General features: G+C 33.1%; 2 protein-coding genes across 3 annotated transcripts; both read left to right on the top strand.

The window, feature by feature from the left end:
* The first annotated feature begins 1,746 nt into the window (after positions 1-1,746).
* LOC111304202 (NADPH:adrenodoxin oxidoreductase, mitochondrial-like) lies at positions 1,747-4,616 on the top strand. The gene is made up of 7 exons (XM_022900721.2): positions 1,747-1,750; positions 3,236-3,348; positions 3,441-3,545; positions 3,637-3,744; positions 3,850-3,901; positions 4,261-4,328; positions 4,478-4,616. Exons 1-6 carry the CDS (start codon positions 1,747-1,749, stop codon positions 4,269-4,271), a joined length of 393 nt encoding a protein of 130 aa, XP_022756456.2. The 3' UTR covers positions 4,272-4,328; positions 4,478-4,616.
* A 5,921-nt stretch (positions 4,617-10,537) lies between these two features.
* Positions 10,538-14,600, top strand: LOC111303190 (auxin-responsive protein IAA27-like). Of its 2 annotated transcripts, none has more exons than XM_022899282.2 (5): positions 10,538-11,739; positions 12,337-12,566; positions 13,422-13,563; positions 13,884-13,945; positions 14,252-14,600. In XM_022899282.2, exons 1-5 carry the CDS (start codon positions 11,276-11,278, stop codon positions 14,287-14,289), a joined length of 936 nt encoding a protein of 311 aa, XP_022755017.2. In that variant the 5' UTR covers positions 10,538-11,275; the 3' UTR covers positions 14,290-14,600. The 2 variants fall into 2 exon arrangements, with proteins under 2 accessions (XP_022755017.2, XP_089598268.1); XM_089742142.1 differs by having other exon boundaries at positions 10,727-11,739; positions 13,884-13,955; positions 14,252-14,452.
* Positions 14,601-14,826: the final 226 nt, after the last annotated feature.

The following is a 14,826-nucleotide window of genomic DNA, read 5'->3' as shown; positions in this document are numbered from 1 at the left end:
AATATTCTATATGATATGTGACAGTTTTTTTTTTTTTTTTGGTTTAAAATTTTCTTTCATGATATATGACAAGTTTTTGTACATATGCAAAAAAATATTTTTAAATAGAATTTTAATTATATGAAAGCAACATATAGAGAAGATTTTAGACAACCATTACAATCACAACTATTCCTAACATTTTTCAATAGAGCAAACATCACAACATTGAACAAAATGTCACAGAAAAAAAAAGAAAAAAGAAAAGGGCTAATTCTAAAAAATAGTTATAGATTACATTATTGGACCCCTATAGAAATAGGCAAATTAAAGAAATGAGAGGCGGTTTGTGGGCCCAAAGTTGGGGTTCGTGAATAGCACAATACAAACACAACTTTTTTTTTTTTTTTTTTTGGTTTGAAAGGGACTTAAAGTTTTTGGACTGTACTGCCTTTTTAGTGGGGTTGGCCCATACTGGGGCCCACCACTGCCCTGCCTTGCCTCCCTTCTCTCAGGTAAAAGACAAAACTGTCCCTGGACGCCGACCTCTAACAACTTCTTCCTCTTGTTTCCTTTAATTTTTTGTTTTTGTACTATCGCCAAAATCAAAAGCTGGGCCCACACTGTAATTATTTCACTTTCTTTTTTTTTTAATTGTTTTTATTTGGATTTGTTTGTTTTTATTTTTTTATTTTTTCTGTTATTCGTGTATAGTCTGACGTCATCCTACATCAACAATTACATGTCAAACCGATGTCAATTTTTGGCCCGAACACTGAGTCCCCCACCCATGGCCGTAAGTGTGGTTTGGTTGGCATTTTTCAACCATGGAGCCTCACCTATGGCCTGTGGCTAGGGAAAATTGGTTCCTCCCGGGGCCTAATTATTATTTTTTTAATATATTTTTAATGTATTTATAATTAAATTATATTTAATAAAATTATTTTTAATTATGGGTGAAATTGGTAACACAGCATAGACTGTCAACTGTTTACTTTTATCAAGCTTTTAATGATAGTTTGGTCATGCGATGCCGACAAAGTTAATCCAAGTTAGATATGGTTCTAAACCGCAATTATAATTGGACAACTCTATAAAGGGCTGAGACACATCAACGGTTGTTGAGATATGTTTCAACATCAACGGTCCCAATCCTTCAACTTTCATAATGATCATCTTAAAGCTACGTTAAAACACATTATTTACGTTGACTAAAATTTGAATGAATTGAAATGTCATTAAAATTAGTATTTAAAAAATTTTATGCAAAGTAAGAATTAAAGTGATAAATTTATTGATAAATTAAAAATTAAAAAACATTTTTTTTTAATTTTTTTTTTCAAATAACTTAATTTAAACTTAATTGAATTCGATCATCAAATTATTTAAAATATTAAATTACTTGCAATATAAAAGTTCAAAAATTTCGATTTCCTTTCTCATCCTCAATTATAAAGAAAATGCATCTCTACAATATCTAATTATATATACTTCTTGCCCAATAGCCATAGCATTTCTTAAAACTTTACTCTTACGCTAGAAAGGAGATCATATAGAAAAAGGGCATAACCAACTCACCTACTTCAACATGTGTTAGATGATATGATTCTCTTTGATAAGACTAACACAATGAAATTCTTTTTATTTTGTAAATAAATAATAAAATATATTTTTTATTTTTATCATAAGATAAAATTTTCCCCTTTTAAAGACGATATATATTATGAATTGACATAAATAATTTCGTGTAAACTTTTAGTTTCGAAAATGGGTGAGGGAGGATAATTTTTTATTTACAAAGTTGAGTCAATAATTTTATTTATTTGAAACAATTGGAAAATATAAAAACTAAAGTTTCATAAATGGTGAAATGCTCCCTCATAAACTAATTATTTGCGTGATTATGTGAAACTTACTACTATTTCTTATTGCATAATTGAAACCCCATAAGTTTTTTTTTTTTTCCCCTTAAATCACTAAGAGGTTTCCTTATCAATAATAGAGATATAGTAATAATTGCGGGATGCAATTTATTATTTTCTTTAGCCACCTAGGGCGTGGCTCAATGACAAAGGTGAGTTTGAAAGTACACTGCAATTTTTTAAAATAAATTATAATTTAAGCGTATTCTATTTATTTGTTCATTTAATAATATCAATTTTCATAATTTTTATGTTTATATTTGCTTAATCATGTTGATATATGCTTAATTGTCACGTTATCATAAGAGATAGTTGATATCCAAATTATCCTTATAAAGTGGGTAAGCTCTTGCTAAGAAGGGATTCATTTAATTACTTTAATTAATTTTTCATTAAAATAATTAATTTTTAACTTATTTAAAATTATTAAAGGTATTTTATGTTTATATAAAATCTTTAAATACAATATAAATTTATTAACGTAATCTTTTATTAAACTCCACATATATTTATTATCAACTATCAACTATCCTAATCATCATTATTTCTTTCATATATAAAGTAGAAAAAATAAACTCTTATTTTTTTAAACTTTCTAAATACACTTCATAATTTATCTTTCTTCTTATAAAATTCTTAAATATTTGACTAATTTAAATGTCGGAATGCTTCTCAAAGAATCAACTCAACACCCTACTTTTTTACTATAAATGCCGATTATACTTCGTTGGATCTTCAAGTTACTTTCCTTCCTACCAAAACCCAAAATATCATAAACAAAGTGAGGGATCATGATGATAGGATGCTGTGTTATTTCTCCAAAGATCGGCAAGAAAGGGTGGATCCAAAGATCGGACCTGTCTTTCCTAGATTTCCTAGTTAAATTTTTTTTTTTTCATTAATAAATTCAACTTGCTGTCAGAAAAGAAGATTAATTTCAAGTTTGCTTTAATAACTATTAATTCGCAAAATTGCTTATATATATATATTAATGGGGTTGGAAGTTAGAGCATTCAGCGGATTCAAACTCCGCTAGATATTCAACCCTCTAAAATATTGCTGGAAGAACCTTCTGGGCTAAAGTCCCGGTTTCAATATAGACTATTTAGCCGAATAGAAAATACTGGCCAACCAAAGCCCGAGGTTCCGTTGAAGAAGGGCGAAGACCATAAACAAACCCAATTCTAGCATCGAATCATTAAGCCCAAATCGAAGCTCTTTCCCATTACTGAAGTTTGAAAAAAATTAGGAAACTAAACGTCCCCTCGTCTCTCTCCCAAACCTCCCTTTCTCTTTCAATCTCTTATTTTTGGTATTTATTTTTTAAAAAATAGCAATTTCTGGATCCAGAAAATTTCTATCACGAAGCTTTTCGACACTTTCTCCTCATCCATTACGCGTCTGCATCGTCGGAAGCCGTGCCGACGGCTTCTACACAGCCGAAAAGGTATTCAATTTTTATACTAAATCAAACACTTTATAATAACGCTTAATTGAATTTAATTTAGTTGCTTTTTCCGATTCGAACCGAATCACCAGCTGTTGAAGACACATCAAGGATCACAAGTTGACATCATCGATCGGTTACCTACGCCCTTTGGATTGGTACGCTCCGGTGTCGCACTTGATCATCTCGAAATTAAGGTCCGACCTTTTTACCACCTAAGTGGCCATTTTTCTTTTTGTAGAATAATGTTCTTAATTAAGCTCAGTTTTGGTAGAATGCTTGCAACAGAATGTGATTAATCAATTCTCTCGGGTTGCGCAAAGGTGCATGTTTTTGGGGAATATCACTCTTGGGTCTTCCATTTCTCTCGCAGAGCTTCGGGAACTTTATCATGTTGTAAGATGTTAGAATACTGAATTTTGTTCGACTTTGTATTGTAGGCTGTAGCTATTAGCTATACATATATTTTTAAATTGATGAATAGTGAATTTAATTGACCAGGTTGTGCTTGCATATGGAGCCGAAAGTGACAGTTCTAAGCATTCCAGGGGAAGTATGTTCAATGGAAATTAGAGTTTTTTTTTTTTTTTTTAATACCGTTGAATGGTTAATTGTTTAATGATTTTGAGTCTTAGTATTTATTTTTGAGGAACTTGCTTATAAATATTTTTAGTATTTATTTTGTTCCACTTCATGTTGTTCAATATTATGGCATTGAGGTGACTTGCTGATTGCTTGTCCAAAAAGCATAAGTTAAAAAACCCTTGTTTATAGTGATATGACCTGCTTTCTCACCGAAATTTAACAATGAGTTGTGGCCTACGAGAGAACTGCTTCTTCCCCGTTTCAAGAACCTCAAGTTTGAATTCAAATTACTGTTATGGTACTGTGTATTGACATTTTCTTTTGCAGAATTGTGCTGAAGAGTATTGGCTATAAATCAGTGCCAGTGGATGGTTTGCTGTTTGATAATCAGAAAGGTAAAAGAAAAGAATAGCTTAACTAGTATTATTTCCTACTTTTTGTGCAATCAGCTAATATACTTTTGGCCAGCTCACGCCTTTCTTACAAAATGTGAAGAGAAAAGAAAATTATTTTTTAATTGTCATCTCATGTTATATTTCTCCAGGTGTGGTTCCAACTATCAAAGGTCGAGTTCTATGTGATAATTCAAGAGATCATACATACTTGAGAATGGATTGTATGTCTGTGGGTGGTTTAAAAGAATACCAACAGGCATTACTGCTACAAACCTATACCGTGCTGAGGAAACTGTCAAGTTCTCTCATGTTGCCTAAACATATATTTTGAGTTTGTTTTTAAGGACCATTTCCAGCTTTGTTGGTTGTAACGTTTAAGCATCTTACCAAGAGTTGCATGTAGTTGCCAACGGCGCCATTGTTATGGTAGGTTGCAAGCGTATCAGAAGATCTTGAGCAAGGAGTCTTAGCATCAACAACCAGCTTGTCGAAACCTGGAAGAGACTGACTCCTCCAGATTTTGGACAATAGAAATGTCAGAGTTGTACCATTCAGTGCATGGGAAAGGATTGATGAGGAAGAAAGAGACTAGGGAATTTGAGAAATAAACCCAGAGAAAAATTGACTGCATGGGAAGACCTCCTGAAGGCTGCCTCGGAATGAATGTGCCCTTTCTCTAGTTAAACACATCCTTTTTCTTATACTTTCATGCTGTGAGATATATATATATTTCTGGTGAAAAGGAAAAATCTATTGTAATTGTCCCTTGTAATTTGTTAATTTTTCTCTAGCCTTTTTGAAACAAAATAAAAAAGTTGAGGTCAGAGGAAATGAAAATGAAAATCCCTCAAGCTACAGTCATCACATTGAATTGTTAAATGAAATCTGAACCTTGAAGTTTATTCCGGTTAATTTGTGGGTTTTTCTCATACAATTTATTGAACGAACATGATTGTCTCTTTATTGCTGAGAGAGACAGAACTTGCAAACTGGATTAACGAAGAGTGATCCATCGGGCAATTTGAGCCGTATTTTATTTTCAGTTTCTTGATTTGGTGATTAAGAAGATTTAGGAAGACATGTAAAATAAAAATTCAAAATTTCTCATCTCTATCCTTTATCATGTGAGATAAAAAAAAAATTGTCACTGTAACGGACCATGTAGACACCACTTTCTCCAAATTCAGCCCACATTATTGGGCCATGCTCTTTATCGCAGAATTTGCCACCTTTTTTTTTTAATGCCATTTTCTATTCGAAATAAGTTCATCAGGGGTCAGGCCAATGGTGCATTGTTCAGGTTGAGACGAGACTGCGGTTGCCAAAGATCCGTATTAAAATTTTGTTTTGATGGCTATAGATTTTATCGGTGCTAAAATTATCCTCCCTTTGTGCAAAAAAAGAAAAAAAAAAGGAATTAACGTGAGACATCCATAGCTACCAACCATCAGGGAAAATATTAAAAATTTACACTGCATTCCCGCTGTCAATATTGGCATCTGATTGAGATTCTTTGATAATTGTTTGGCTATTGAGAAAGTTGGATTGCTGTTATTGCAAGCTTTTTGTTCTTTTAGTACTCTCTTGGATTGTTTCAGGACACCTTTACGGTTTCATTTATGTGTTTTCAACAGATATTTGTCTTCACTTTCTTGGAAATTAGTAATGTTCTGCTTTACCTTGTCAAGCATCAGGTATCTTTCAGTAATTGGCAATTTTAAGGGCAGTTGATTGACGATCTTTATCATTTCTTTGCATATTGAAAATTGCAGTTACTGCATGCTTTTTGTTTTTTTGAAGATCCCTTCACAACTTGCTGTGTTTCTAGGGATATTTGCCTTTTTTTTTTTCTTGTACATTACTCTGCTACCATGTCAAGCATTAAGTCATTCATGAGCCAAAGTCCAAATGACAATTCCTTTTGGGCAAAATAGATTGTGACTTCCCACCATGTTTTTCAATGCCAACCACTTGCCAAAAGCCAGCATCTCCAGAGCAATTAGCTGCTCAAAGTCTTCCAATATATGTAGAGTTCTACACTATCGTGGATCTCATCATAAGAATTCAGAATATTGAAGATTGATTTTCCATAATCCTCATGGCTACTCATGTCACATCACCCTCTCACCTATTTCACCAAGAAGGATTCCAACTATAACTTCCACTAAAAAGGTTATCAATTTATTACCAAGCCTTGGTCTTAAAACTGCAAATTGAAAAAGGCTTCCCTTTGTGGCAATGCAACTATAGTTTTCCTCTTCCCCTCTCAATTTAGTCTGTCCAAAATATGACATGATACTTCCATCCTTATCAGCATATGTGTCACAGTGCGCGCACTGGTTCAGGCCCCGGGGCGTTGGCCGGCAAGGTCCTTGTCCAAATGTGAGATGTGCTGATGTGCACATCCCAACATCTCATTGATTCTGAATTTTGACATTATAGTATTGTTCCAGTGTCATATCATATATTTTGCAGTTCAAATGTCAACCCAATTTTGATCTTAATTTCTTCTATCATTTTAAATATGATCATTACAGATTTTCCTGTCTGTACCTCATCAGAACTATATAATGTATTTAAATGCAACAATCAAACAAACACGGTTCCAACCTTAAGACTTTTGATTATAGCTTCTAAATAATCAAGTTGAAATCCCATTGTTGTTGTTGGTTGCTGTTGTTTAGCGCAAAGAGGAGAGAAATGAGTTGACATTTTAAGCATCAGTGAACTTGAAACCTTTGCATATCAAAGGAAAGGTCTCGTTTGATGTCAAACTCTGGTCATTTCTGAACCAACAGATTTTATATTTCTTGATTGTGATCATAAAATTACTTGAATTTCTGATTCTGGTGCCATGAAATGGAGCCAGACATCATAAGGAAGCAAGGAAAAAAGTACAGTATTTAGAAGATGCAGAACTTTCTTTCTTTTCTTTTTTTTTTTCCTATTAATAATTTGATTGCATATATATGAACAGGGCCTGATAGGACACGTTTGCGTGCTTCAAATTAACTTTTTCACAGCAATGAATTACTCAACTAGGATGACTGGTAATTAAAATATTTCATTCAGAGTTGAAACAGAGTAGAAACGAGCTTGAATAGCAGCAACAATTGATTGAAAAATAGTAGCCCTATGTAGAAGAGATTGAAGCAATCCATACAAATCTCAATAATGTAAATCTGAAAGATTTACCTCTGAATGTTTCGACAACTCATCAAAGCTTTTGCTATGTATTTATTTTACAGTTGAACTTTTATGCTGAATTATTACTGCAATTTTGTCATATAGCCAGCAGTAGCCAGTATGATTCTACTCGCACCGCCAATTATTATTTCATGATTTCTCCATGAAAGCGGGCAGTGCACTGGCATGTCTTTTTGGTCATATACTTGTATTTTCCCTCAATTCTGGCTGCAGTATCAAAAAGCCTTCTTTTCCTGCTTTTAAATTAAAAGGGTTTTGCTCTATTAACTTTTATTATAAAAGTAGCAAAAGAGCCATAATTCCACGATCCTCTTCTCTAAGACAACTGTCAGCCATTGCTTGAATCTTCAATAAACCAATGCAGATGCCTCTATGTCCCCAAAATGATTCGGATGATGCTTGGATATTTACAGTCTTGGAAAACAGCTATCAATAAGTTTTCAATCACAAAGAAAGCCTTATTCAATTTATGTACTGATTGTTGTTACATGATGAAGTAGGATTCAAGCCCCTTCACTCTTCAATAATTCAGATGATGCATGGGGGCCCTTGATAGAAAACTAGTGGGAGTACAATAAAAAACCTGCAGGCTTTTGTTGTATTCCCACTACCTAGCGGTTCTAGGATGCGAAGCTCGAACTATTGTTCTCAAAAGACCCACTGTTTTTAGTATGAAGGGCCATTGAATGTGACAATTCTTGGATGAAGGGCACTTCTGCCTCATTTCCCAAGGATGTTCCACACTCAAATTTTGCTTGATCACATTTCACGGTTCATGGAATTGGAAGCAATTCTACAGATCCAATTAGTTTTGTATTCCAAATCTTTTTCTGCCACCTTTCAGGGCTGATCAGTTCATCTCTTAACTAGAATCACAATTTGCCTAGCTAGAATGAATGTTAATCAAAGTTGGCCAAACTATTCTATAATTGGAATGAGATTCTTGTGGCGATATTGAACTTGCTCATCTTTGATAATTTTCAGCAGCAGGAAGCAGCTTGGAGGTGTAGTAATCTGTGACATATGGTGGTGGGGTTCCATGGTTAATGGCGTTCCTGATATATAAAAGCTCGTGTGTCTGATACGTGCAGCTGCTGTTATGATTCTTACAGGGTATGATGGTCTATTCGAGACTAAAATATGTTTGTGATTCCTCCCCATCTGTTTAATCAAATCCTGCATGGGGTCGAACGGTCCTGCTTTAAAGATTCATCTTGTCCCCTATCCCTTACCAGAAAGTCCTTGGTCCGATTATGACAACCATTTTCACTTTTTGGCGTTGAACATTGGTTAAAGATCCTGTTTTGCTTTTCAGTGTAAATCTTGCATCTTCATATTTTTAGTAGTTTGATTTTAGGTGGTTTGTACTATGATTATTAAATGCAACAGCGGATTTTGATAGTTGAGTATTTGATTTTGAGGAGTCAATTAATATTATATTAAAATTTAAATAATTTTTTTATTATATTATTAATATATATTATATATATATGTAAGTAATATAATAACAAAATGTATAAATTTTATTGCTTAATAAATCAATGTATAAAGAAACATAATACATTGAATAAATAATTTTATTTAAAATTGTAATCGATTTTCTTTTAAAAATGTATAAATAAATCTACTGTTAATTGATATATATTTTTGTTAAAACAAGAAAATAAAATATATCAATAAAATTTTTTTGAAACTTTGAGATTAGAAGTGAGGTGCCTTGGTTTCAATATGACTTTTGTGTTGAAAAAATTTTCATGATAGCAAGAGAAAAAAATAAATTTAAGGTAAAATTAAAAATGAAGAATTATATGAGAGGAATTGTAATCAACTAAAAAAATAAAGAAAAAGTATGTTTGGTTTTTGATTGGAGACTTTAAAGAATATTTATAAGTAATGATTGATTGATATAACAAATAGATAAATACTAATATGATTTTAATGCATCTTAAACTATAATAAATAAAATTAAATTATGAAATCATATAAAAATAAATAAAATTAATAATTTTAATTTGAAAAAATATTTAATTTTATTATAATATGAACGCCATAAGATTTAAAATTTTTGAGAGACGGGCTGAGTAGATTTGACAATATAAATATGATATAGTAATATGATATAATATTATATAAATAAAAAATAAAATAAAAATTTAATTTAAAATTTTAATAATAATTATATATGAATTTAATAAAATAAAAAAATATATTTTATATATTCGTATTAACATGAATTATAATACATAATTTTTAAATAAAATATAATATCAATATATAAATTTTAATACTTTATATAATATAAATACACAAATAATAAGATATATAATTACTATCCACCTCTGCACTCGGTGGAAATTGAAGAAAGTCGAATTACAAACCAATAATAATAATAAAAAAAAGGCAAGTATATAAGAGAAAGACAAATGACAAGTGATGTGGTTCCGGACCCTACTCCAGCAGTCCACAAAACAATTCTCGACACCATCATTAATCACAATTAACATACTTAACAATGTTTATAAGTTTTTAATCCGTTGTGGTTATTTGATAACTGAAGCAAGTGCAAAGGCCAAATTACTTAATTTGATGGTGTTTGTGGGGATTAGGATTAGCTAATTTTTTTTATTGAAACAACATCATTGCTATAACAGTGTTAGTCCAAAAAAGATTTTTATTAATTTTTACAAAATTCAACTATAAATAAATTTTTTTATGAATGAGGTTTTGTTTACCGCCTGTAAGTTTTAACAATTTACCAATTACCGGTTTACACGGGATGATGGACGGCGATCTTGTACCCCAACAACCTAATGCTTGAGTGGAGTTTCTTTTAAATGTGCAAACTTCAACCAATGAAAACTTTACTTTTTTCTATTGTTTATATTATTATTATTATTTTTTGTTTTAGTGAAAAATCCAAAGAAATCTGAGACATATAAAGAAAAAAAAAAAAAAAAAAAAAAAAAACACAAAATATTTTTGAATAGAGTTACTTCTCTGCCACTTTCCTACCACCAACACCCTCAAACTGCCGATTTTCTCTTTCATTTCAGCCTCTTTCCCTCTCACTTCCTAGCTCTTTTTTTTTTTTTTTTCCTGCGATCCAGACATCAAATCAGACAGAAAGCTAGGATTTTATATTTATTTATTTTTCACTTAAAGATCTGAGCAGTTTTGGCCGTTTAAAGAGTAAGGCTTCACAGAAAAGCAAACAGCTCTCGTCCTTTCCTTTTCTTTGATTCCATGCAGTTTTTTTCTTTCGTTTCCCTCATCCAAACGCTGTCTGAAACAGGGGCGCACTTTAGCTAAACCCCTTAACCCGTGACAGTGGACGTTAGCACACACGGTGCATTTTCATTAGCTTACTTTTTTTTTCAAAAAAAGGTCATTATCGGAAAGTTTGCCCCGGAAGGAGGCTTTCTGTTACATTGTCGGAAGTGGTTCCCCACAAAAAAAGCCGTTTTATATAAATTTTAAAAGCTTACATCTTTTCTCTCAAAAATAGAAAATCTTATTACAGTGTTGAGAGCAAAGATAGAGATTTTTTTTTTTTTTTTGTGTGTTATTATACAGGAACAAAAGAGAGTACGCAAGGGCCAAAAGCTTAAAAGAAGCTTCTTTTTCTTTGCTTCATGATCAAACCTCCTATCTTTCTCTCAGTTTCACTCTTAAAAAAAGCTTGTTTCCGTTGTTTATTTTGTGGTTGATCTCTTCTTTTATTTCTAGATGTTTTCTTTCTGATGTCTAAGCCCATAGAGCATGATTACATAGGATTGTCAGTGCAACAGCTTCTTTCAATGGAAAGCTCTGATAGTAATAATAAAAAGAATGGTTTACACTTAAAAGCTACTGAGCTGAGACTCGGGTTACCAGGGTCTGAGTCACCAGAGAGCGAGGATCATGACCATAACGTGCTTTCACTGAAGAGTTTTGTGTCAGGGGCAAAAAGGGTTTTTTCTGACGCACTCGATGGCGGCGGGAAATGGGTTTTTTCTGGTGGGAGTGGAGGAGGATCTGAAGGGTTGTTTTCTCCTCGAAGTGGCGGTAATAATGGAGGAAATGGTCTTTCCGGGTCCGACTCAGGTTTGGGTAGTCTAGTTTTGAAGGATGGAGCAGCTACGAAGCCAGTGTTGGTTCAAGAGAAGAAACCTCAGGTTGCTGGTGGTAGTGGTCATGGGACTGGGAATATTGCTCCTGCTTCAAAGTAAACTTACTACTCCATTTCCTTGTATTTGTGGGAGGAGAAATTAAATTATGTTGGTGGAAGGTTTTTGACTTTTTTTCTTTCTCCCCTTATTTTATTTATTTTTATTTTTTTAATTTATTGATTGGGTTTTTAAACGTCTTTTTGGTTGGTGGAAAGGTGAAAAAACAGTACAAAAAAATGAAATATGTGATTACCGGGTAAAGCTGTGAATTAGGCAGAAAAACTTGTGAATTACGAAGAATTTGTTGTTTGACGATCTAAAAGCTGTAGCCAAGTTTTGAAAATTTTTATCCGTAGTACAATTAAATGGTGTTGTAACTATCAAGAAGGAATATTTTTTCTTCTCTATCAACATTTTAGTTGCTTCATATTTTCATTCCTTATGATTTGCTTACAAATTGAACTTCTTCAAGTTGCCTTTTACCTGCTGATATACTTGTATTGTAAACTTGTCTCCTCAGTCCTATGTAGTTCTAATACAAGAAGATAGGTGTTACTACCGTGCTTTTTTGGTCTCATAATTTCAAATTCTTTTCTCTTTTGGCCTTCAATGTAAGAAATTTAATCCTCTATCTTTCTATTCATGTTTAGCAGGGCACAAGTAGTTGGATGGCCACCAATTCGCTCTTTCCGGAAGAATACAATGGCTTCTCATCCCCCAAAGGATGATGACGATGCAGAAGCCAAGTTAGGAGCAGGATGTCTGTATGTCAAAGTTAGTATGGATGGTGCTCCATACCTAAGGAAAGTTGATCTCAAAATCAATGGCAGCTATAAAGAACTCTACTCGGCACTTGAAAAGATGTTCAGCTGCTTCACAATTGGTAATTTTCCTGTCTAAAACCATCCTGTGCGTTTTTTCAGTGCTTTTCAATTGGCAACACATATCTTCCTTACTCAGGCTATGCACAAATATGATCATGCCCATGCCTAACTTACGCACACTCAAAATCAAATGTACTGAACTCTTTGGTTGCCAACTCAGCATAATTTTGTCGATTGTTTCAATAATAGGAATTGGTTTGCAAAAAAACACGCAAGTGAAATTTACCTTGTGGATAAATATAAAGCAAATACCTTCTCTTTGTCTTCTTCACCCTTTCTCTTGCTGTTTCGTTTGATAATTTGATGAGAAGAGAGAGGAGAAAGAAGGTGAGAGGGCAGAGGTGGAATCTTGAATGTATCTTGTTAGAATGGCAAGGTATGTTTGGAAGTTTCAGAGTACCTGAATCAAGAAATTGTGTCTTACACAATGGACTAGTTGGTATTAAGGTTATTTTGATAAATAAAAAAGAGATTGAAAAGAGGTTCTTTGAGTCTAAAAGTGAAAGTGCTATTTTTGCCACAACAGAACAAAATGCTTACTGCTCGTGGATTTGTAGATATTTCCTTTGCAATCTACCTAACAATACTGACAATCAGTTGGTTACCATCTTAGTCGTAATGATGTTAGCTTAGATTAAACTTCTCACCTTTGCGGCAAAAATGAGTGCTTTTAACTTTTTATTTATTGAAATTGTTTTTAATAACCAGTTTGTCTAGTTATGTGAAAATCATGCGTGCTAGAAAGGATCTGCATGTGATATAATGATGCATTAAATTGAAGTCGCATGTGCACACCTGCAGGAGTACTCCTGTTTTAAAAGGTTTAATTTGTGGTTTGTAATCAATCGGTTCAGGTCAGTGTGGTTCTCATGGAGTTTCTAGCTGGGATGGATTGAGTGAGAGTCGATTAATAGATCTACTACATGGCTCTGAGTATGTACTCACCTATGAAGATAAAGATGGTGACTGGATGCTGGTCGGTGACGTTCCCTGGCAGTAAGTTGATTTGCAACTCAACTTATTTAAATAGCCAATGATGGAAAACTGATTGCTGATTGAAAATCAATCAAGTTATTCTGAGTCAAAATTTTCATGGGAATTTATTGATTGAAATTTGAGAGTAACTATGGAAACATCTTTAGTTAGCTTTAAATCATTGATTGGAAGTGCCTGGGCTTTGATTTTATCTGAGCACTGTTCTCTCATTCATTGTACAGGTGTTTTCACTAAATTGTTCCAATTTCAATGGTAAATGTTTCCAGAATATAAGAGACGCAAGAAAATTTCACTAATTTAAGTATCCTGCTCTGTTGCAGGATGTTTACTGACTCTTGTAAGAGGTTGAGGATCATGAAGAGTTCAGAGGCTATCGGCCTAGGTATGGTATAGTAGGATTTAGATTTCTGTGGAGTTGTCAAAAGCTTTAACCAATAAATTCCACTATGTTCTTGATGGTTTCTGATTGCCTAGTCATACAATACAAAATGACTGTCCTTTCGAAGTTTTTAACTTCCATCCGCATATAGAATTCTTGTTAAAAAATGTTGAGAAATGAGATGCCTTGAAATAGTGTGAGATTTTTTGATAATACTTGTAGGTTGTCAAAAATCCTTTTCCTTTGGTTACATGACGGTGGTTAACGCCGGAGCAAGCAATCATTAACAGATGTTTTTGTATTATGCAGCCCCGAGGGCTATAGAGAAGTGCAAAAATCGTTCATAGACGATTTAGTGTTGCTGTAACTACTAAGGCAGAAGAGGGAGTACTATCTCAATGTCAAAAGCCTTTTACTATTCTCAAAACTTGGTTTTCTGTTTCTTGCTATGCTTCTAAGCATTGAAGACATATGTATAAGTGCTTAGAGGAAAAAAAAAAAAAAGACTCGTAGGAGGCAAGATATACTATTTAAGACATTTCCAGGTTTATAGGTTTGTTATCTCCCTCTTGTTTCTGTCTTTGTATTGGATTGTTGTCTCTGTTTAAGGCTACTTTCTTTCATATGTAAATGGCTTGCTGACTCTCTCTCAACAAAATAGGACATCTGATAATCTTCATTTGATAAGTTGTCAATTCCATGTAATTGACATTTGGTTGGCGAGGTAGAAAGGGTGAAGGAGAAAGCGTTTGAAGCTTAGACTACATGATTAAATGGTTTTGATGGATTACATTATTAGGTGACCATGAGATTGGTTTCGTGTGCTCCTATCTCTGAGGTTCATTTTTAAAAGAATGGTACCGTTACAGTATCGTTAGAGAGCT

The sequence above is a fragment of the Durio zibethinus genome, chromosome 13, assembly GCF_047325235.1.
Source record: "Durio zibethinus cultivar Kanyao isolate XHJ-2024 chromosome 13, ASM4732523v1, whole genome shotgun sequence".
Taxonomy (NCBI): domain Eukaryota; kingdom Viridiplantae; phylum Streptophyta; class Magnoliopsida; order Malvales; family Malvaceae; genus Durio; species Durio zibethinus.
The sequence above is the reverse complement of the archived record's forward strand: the minus strand, read 5'-3'. Positions and strand labels throughout refer to the sequence as shown.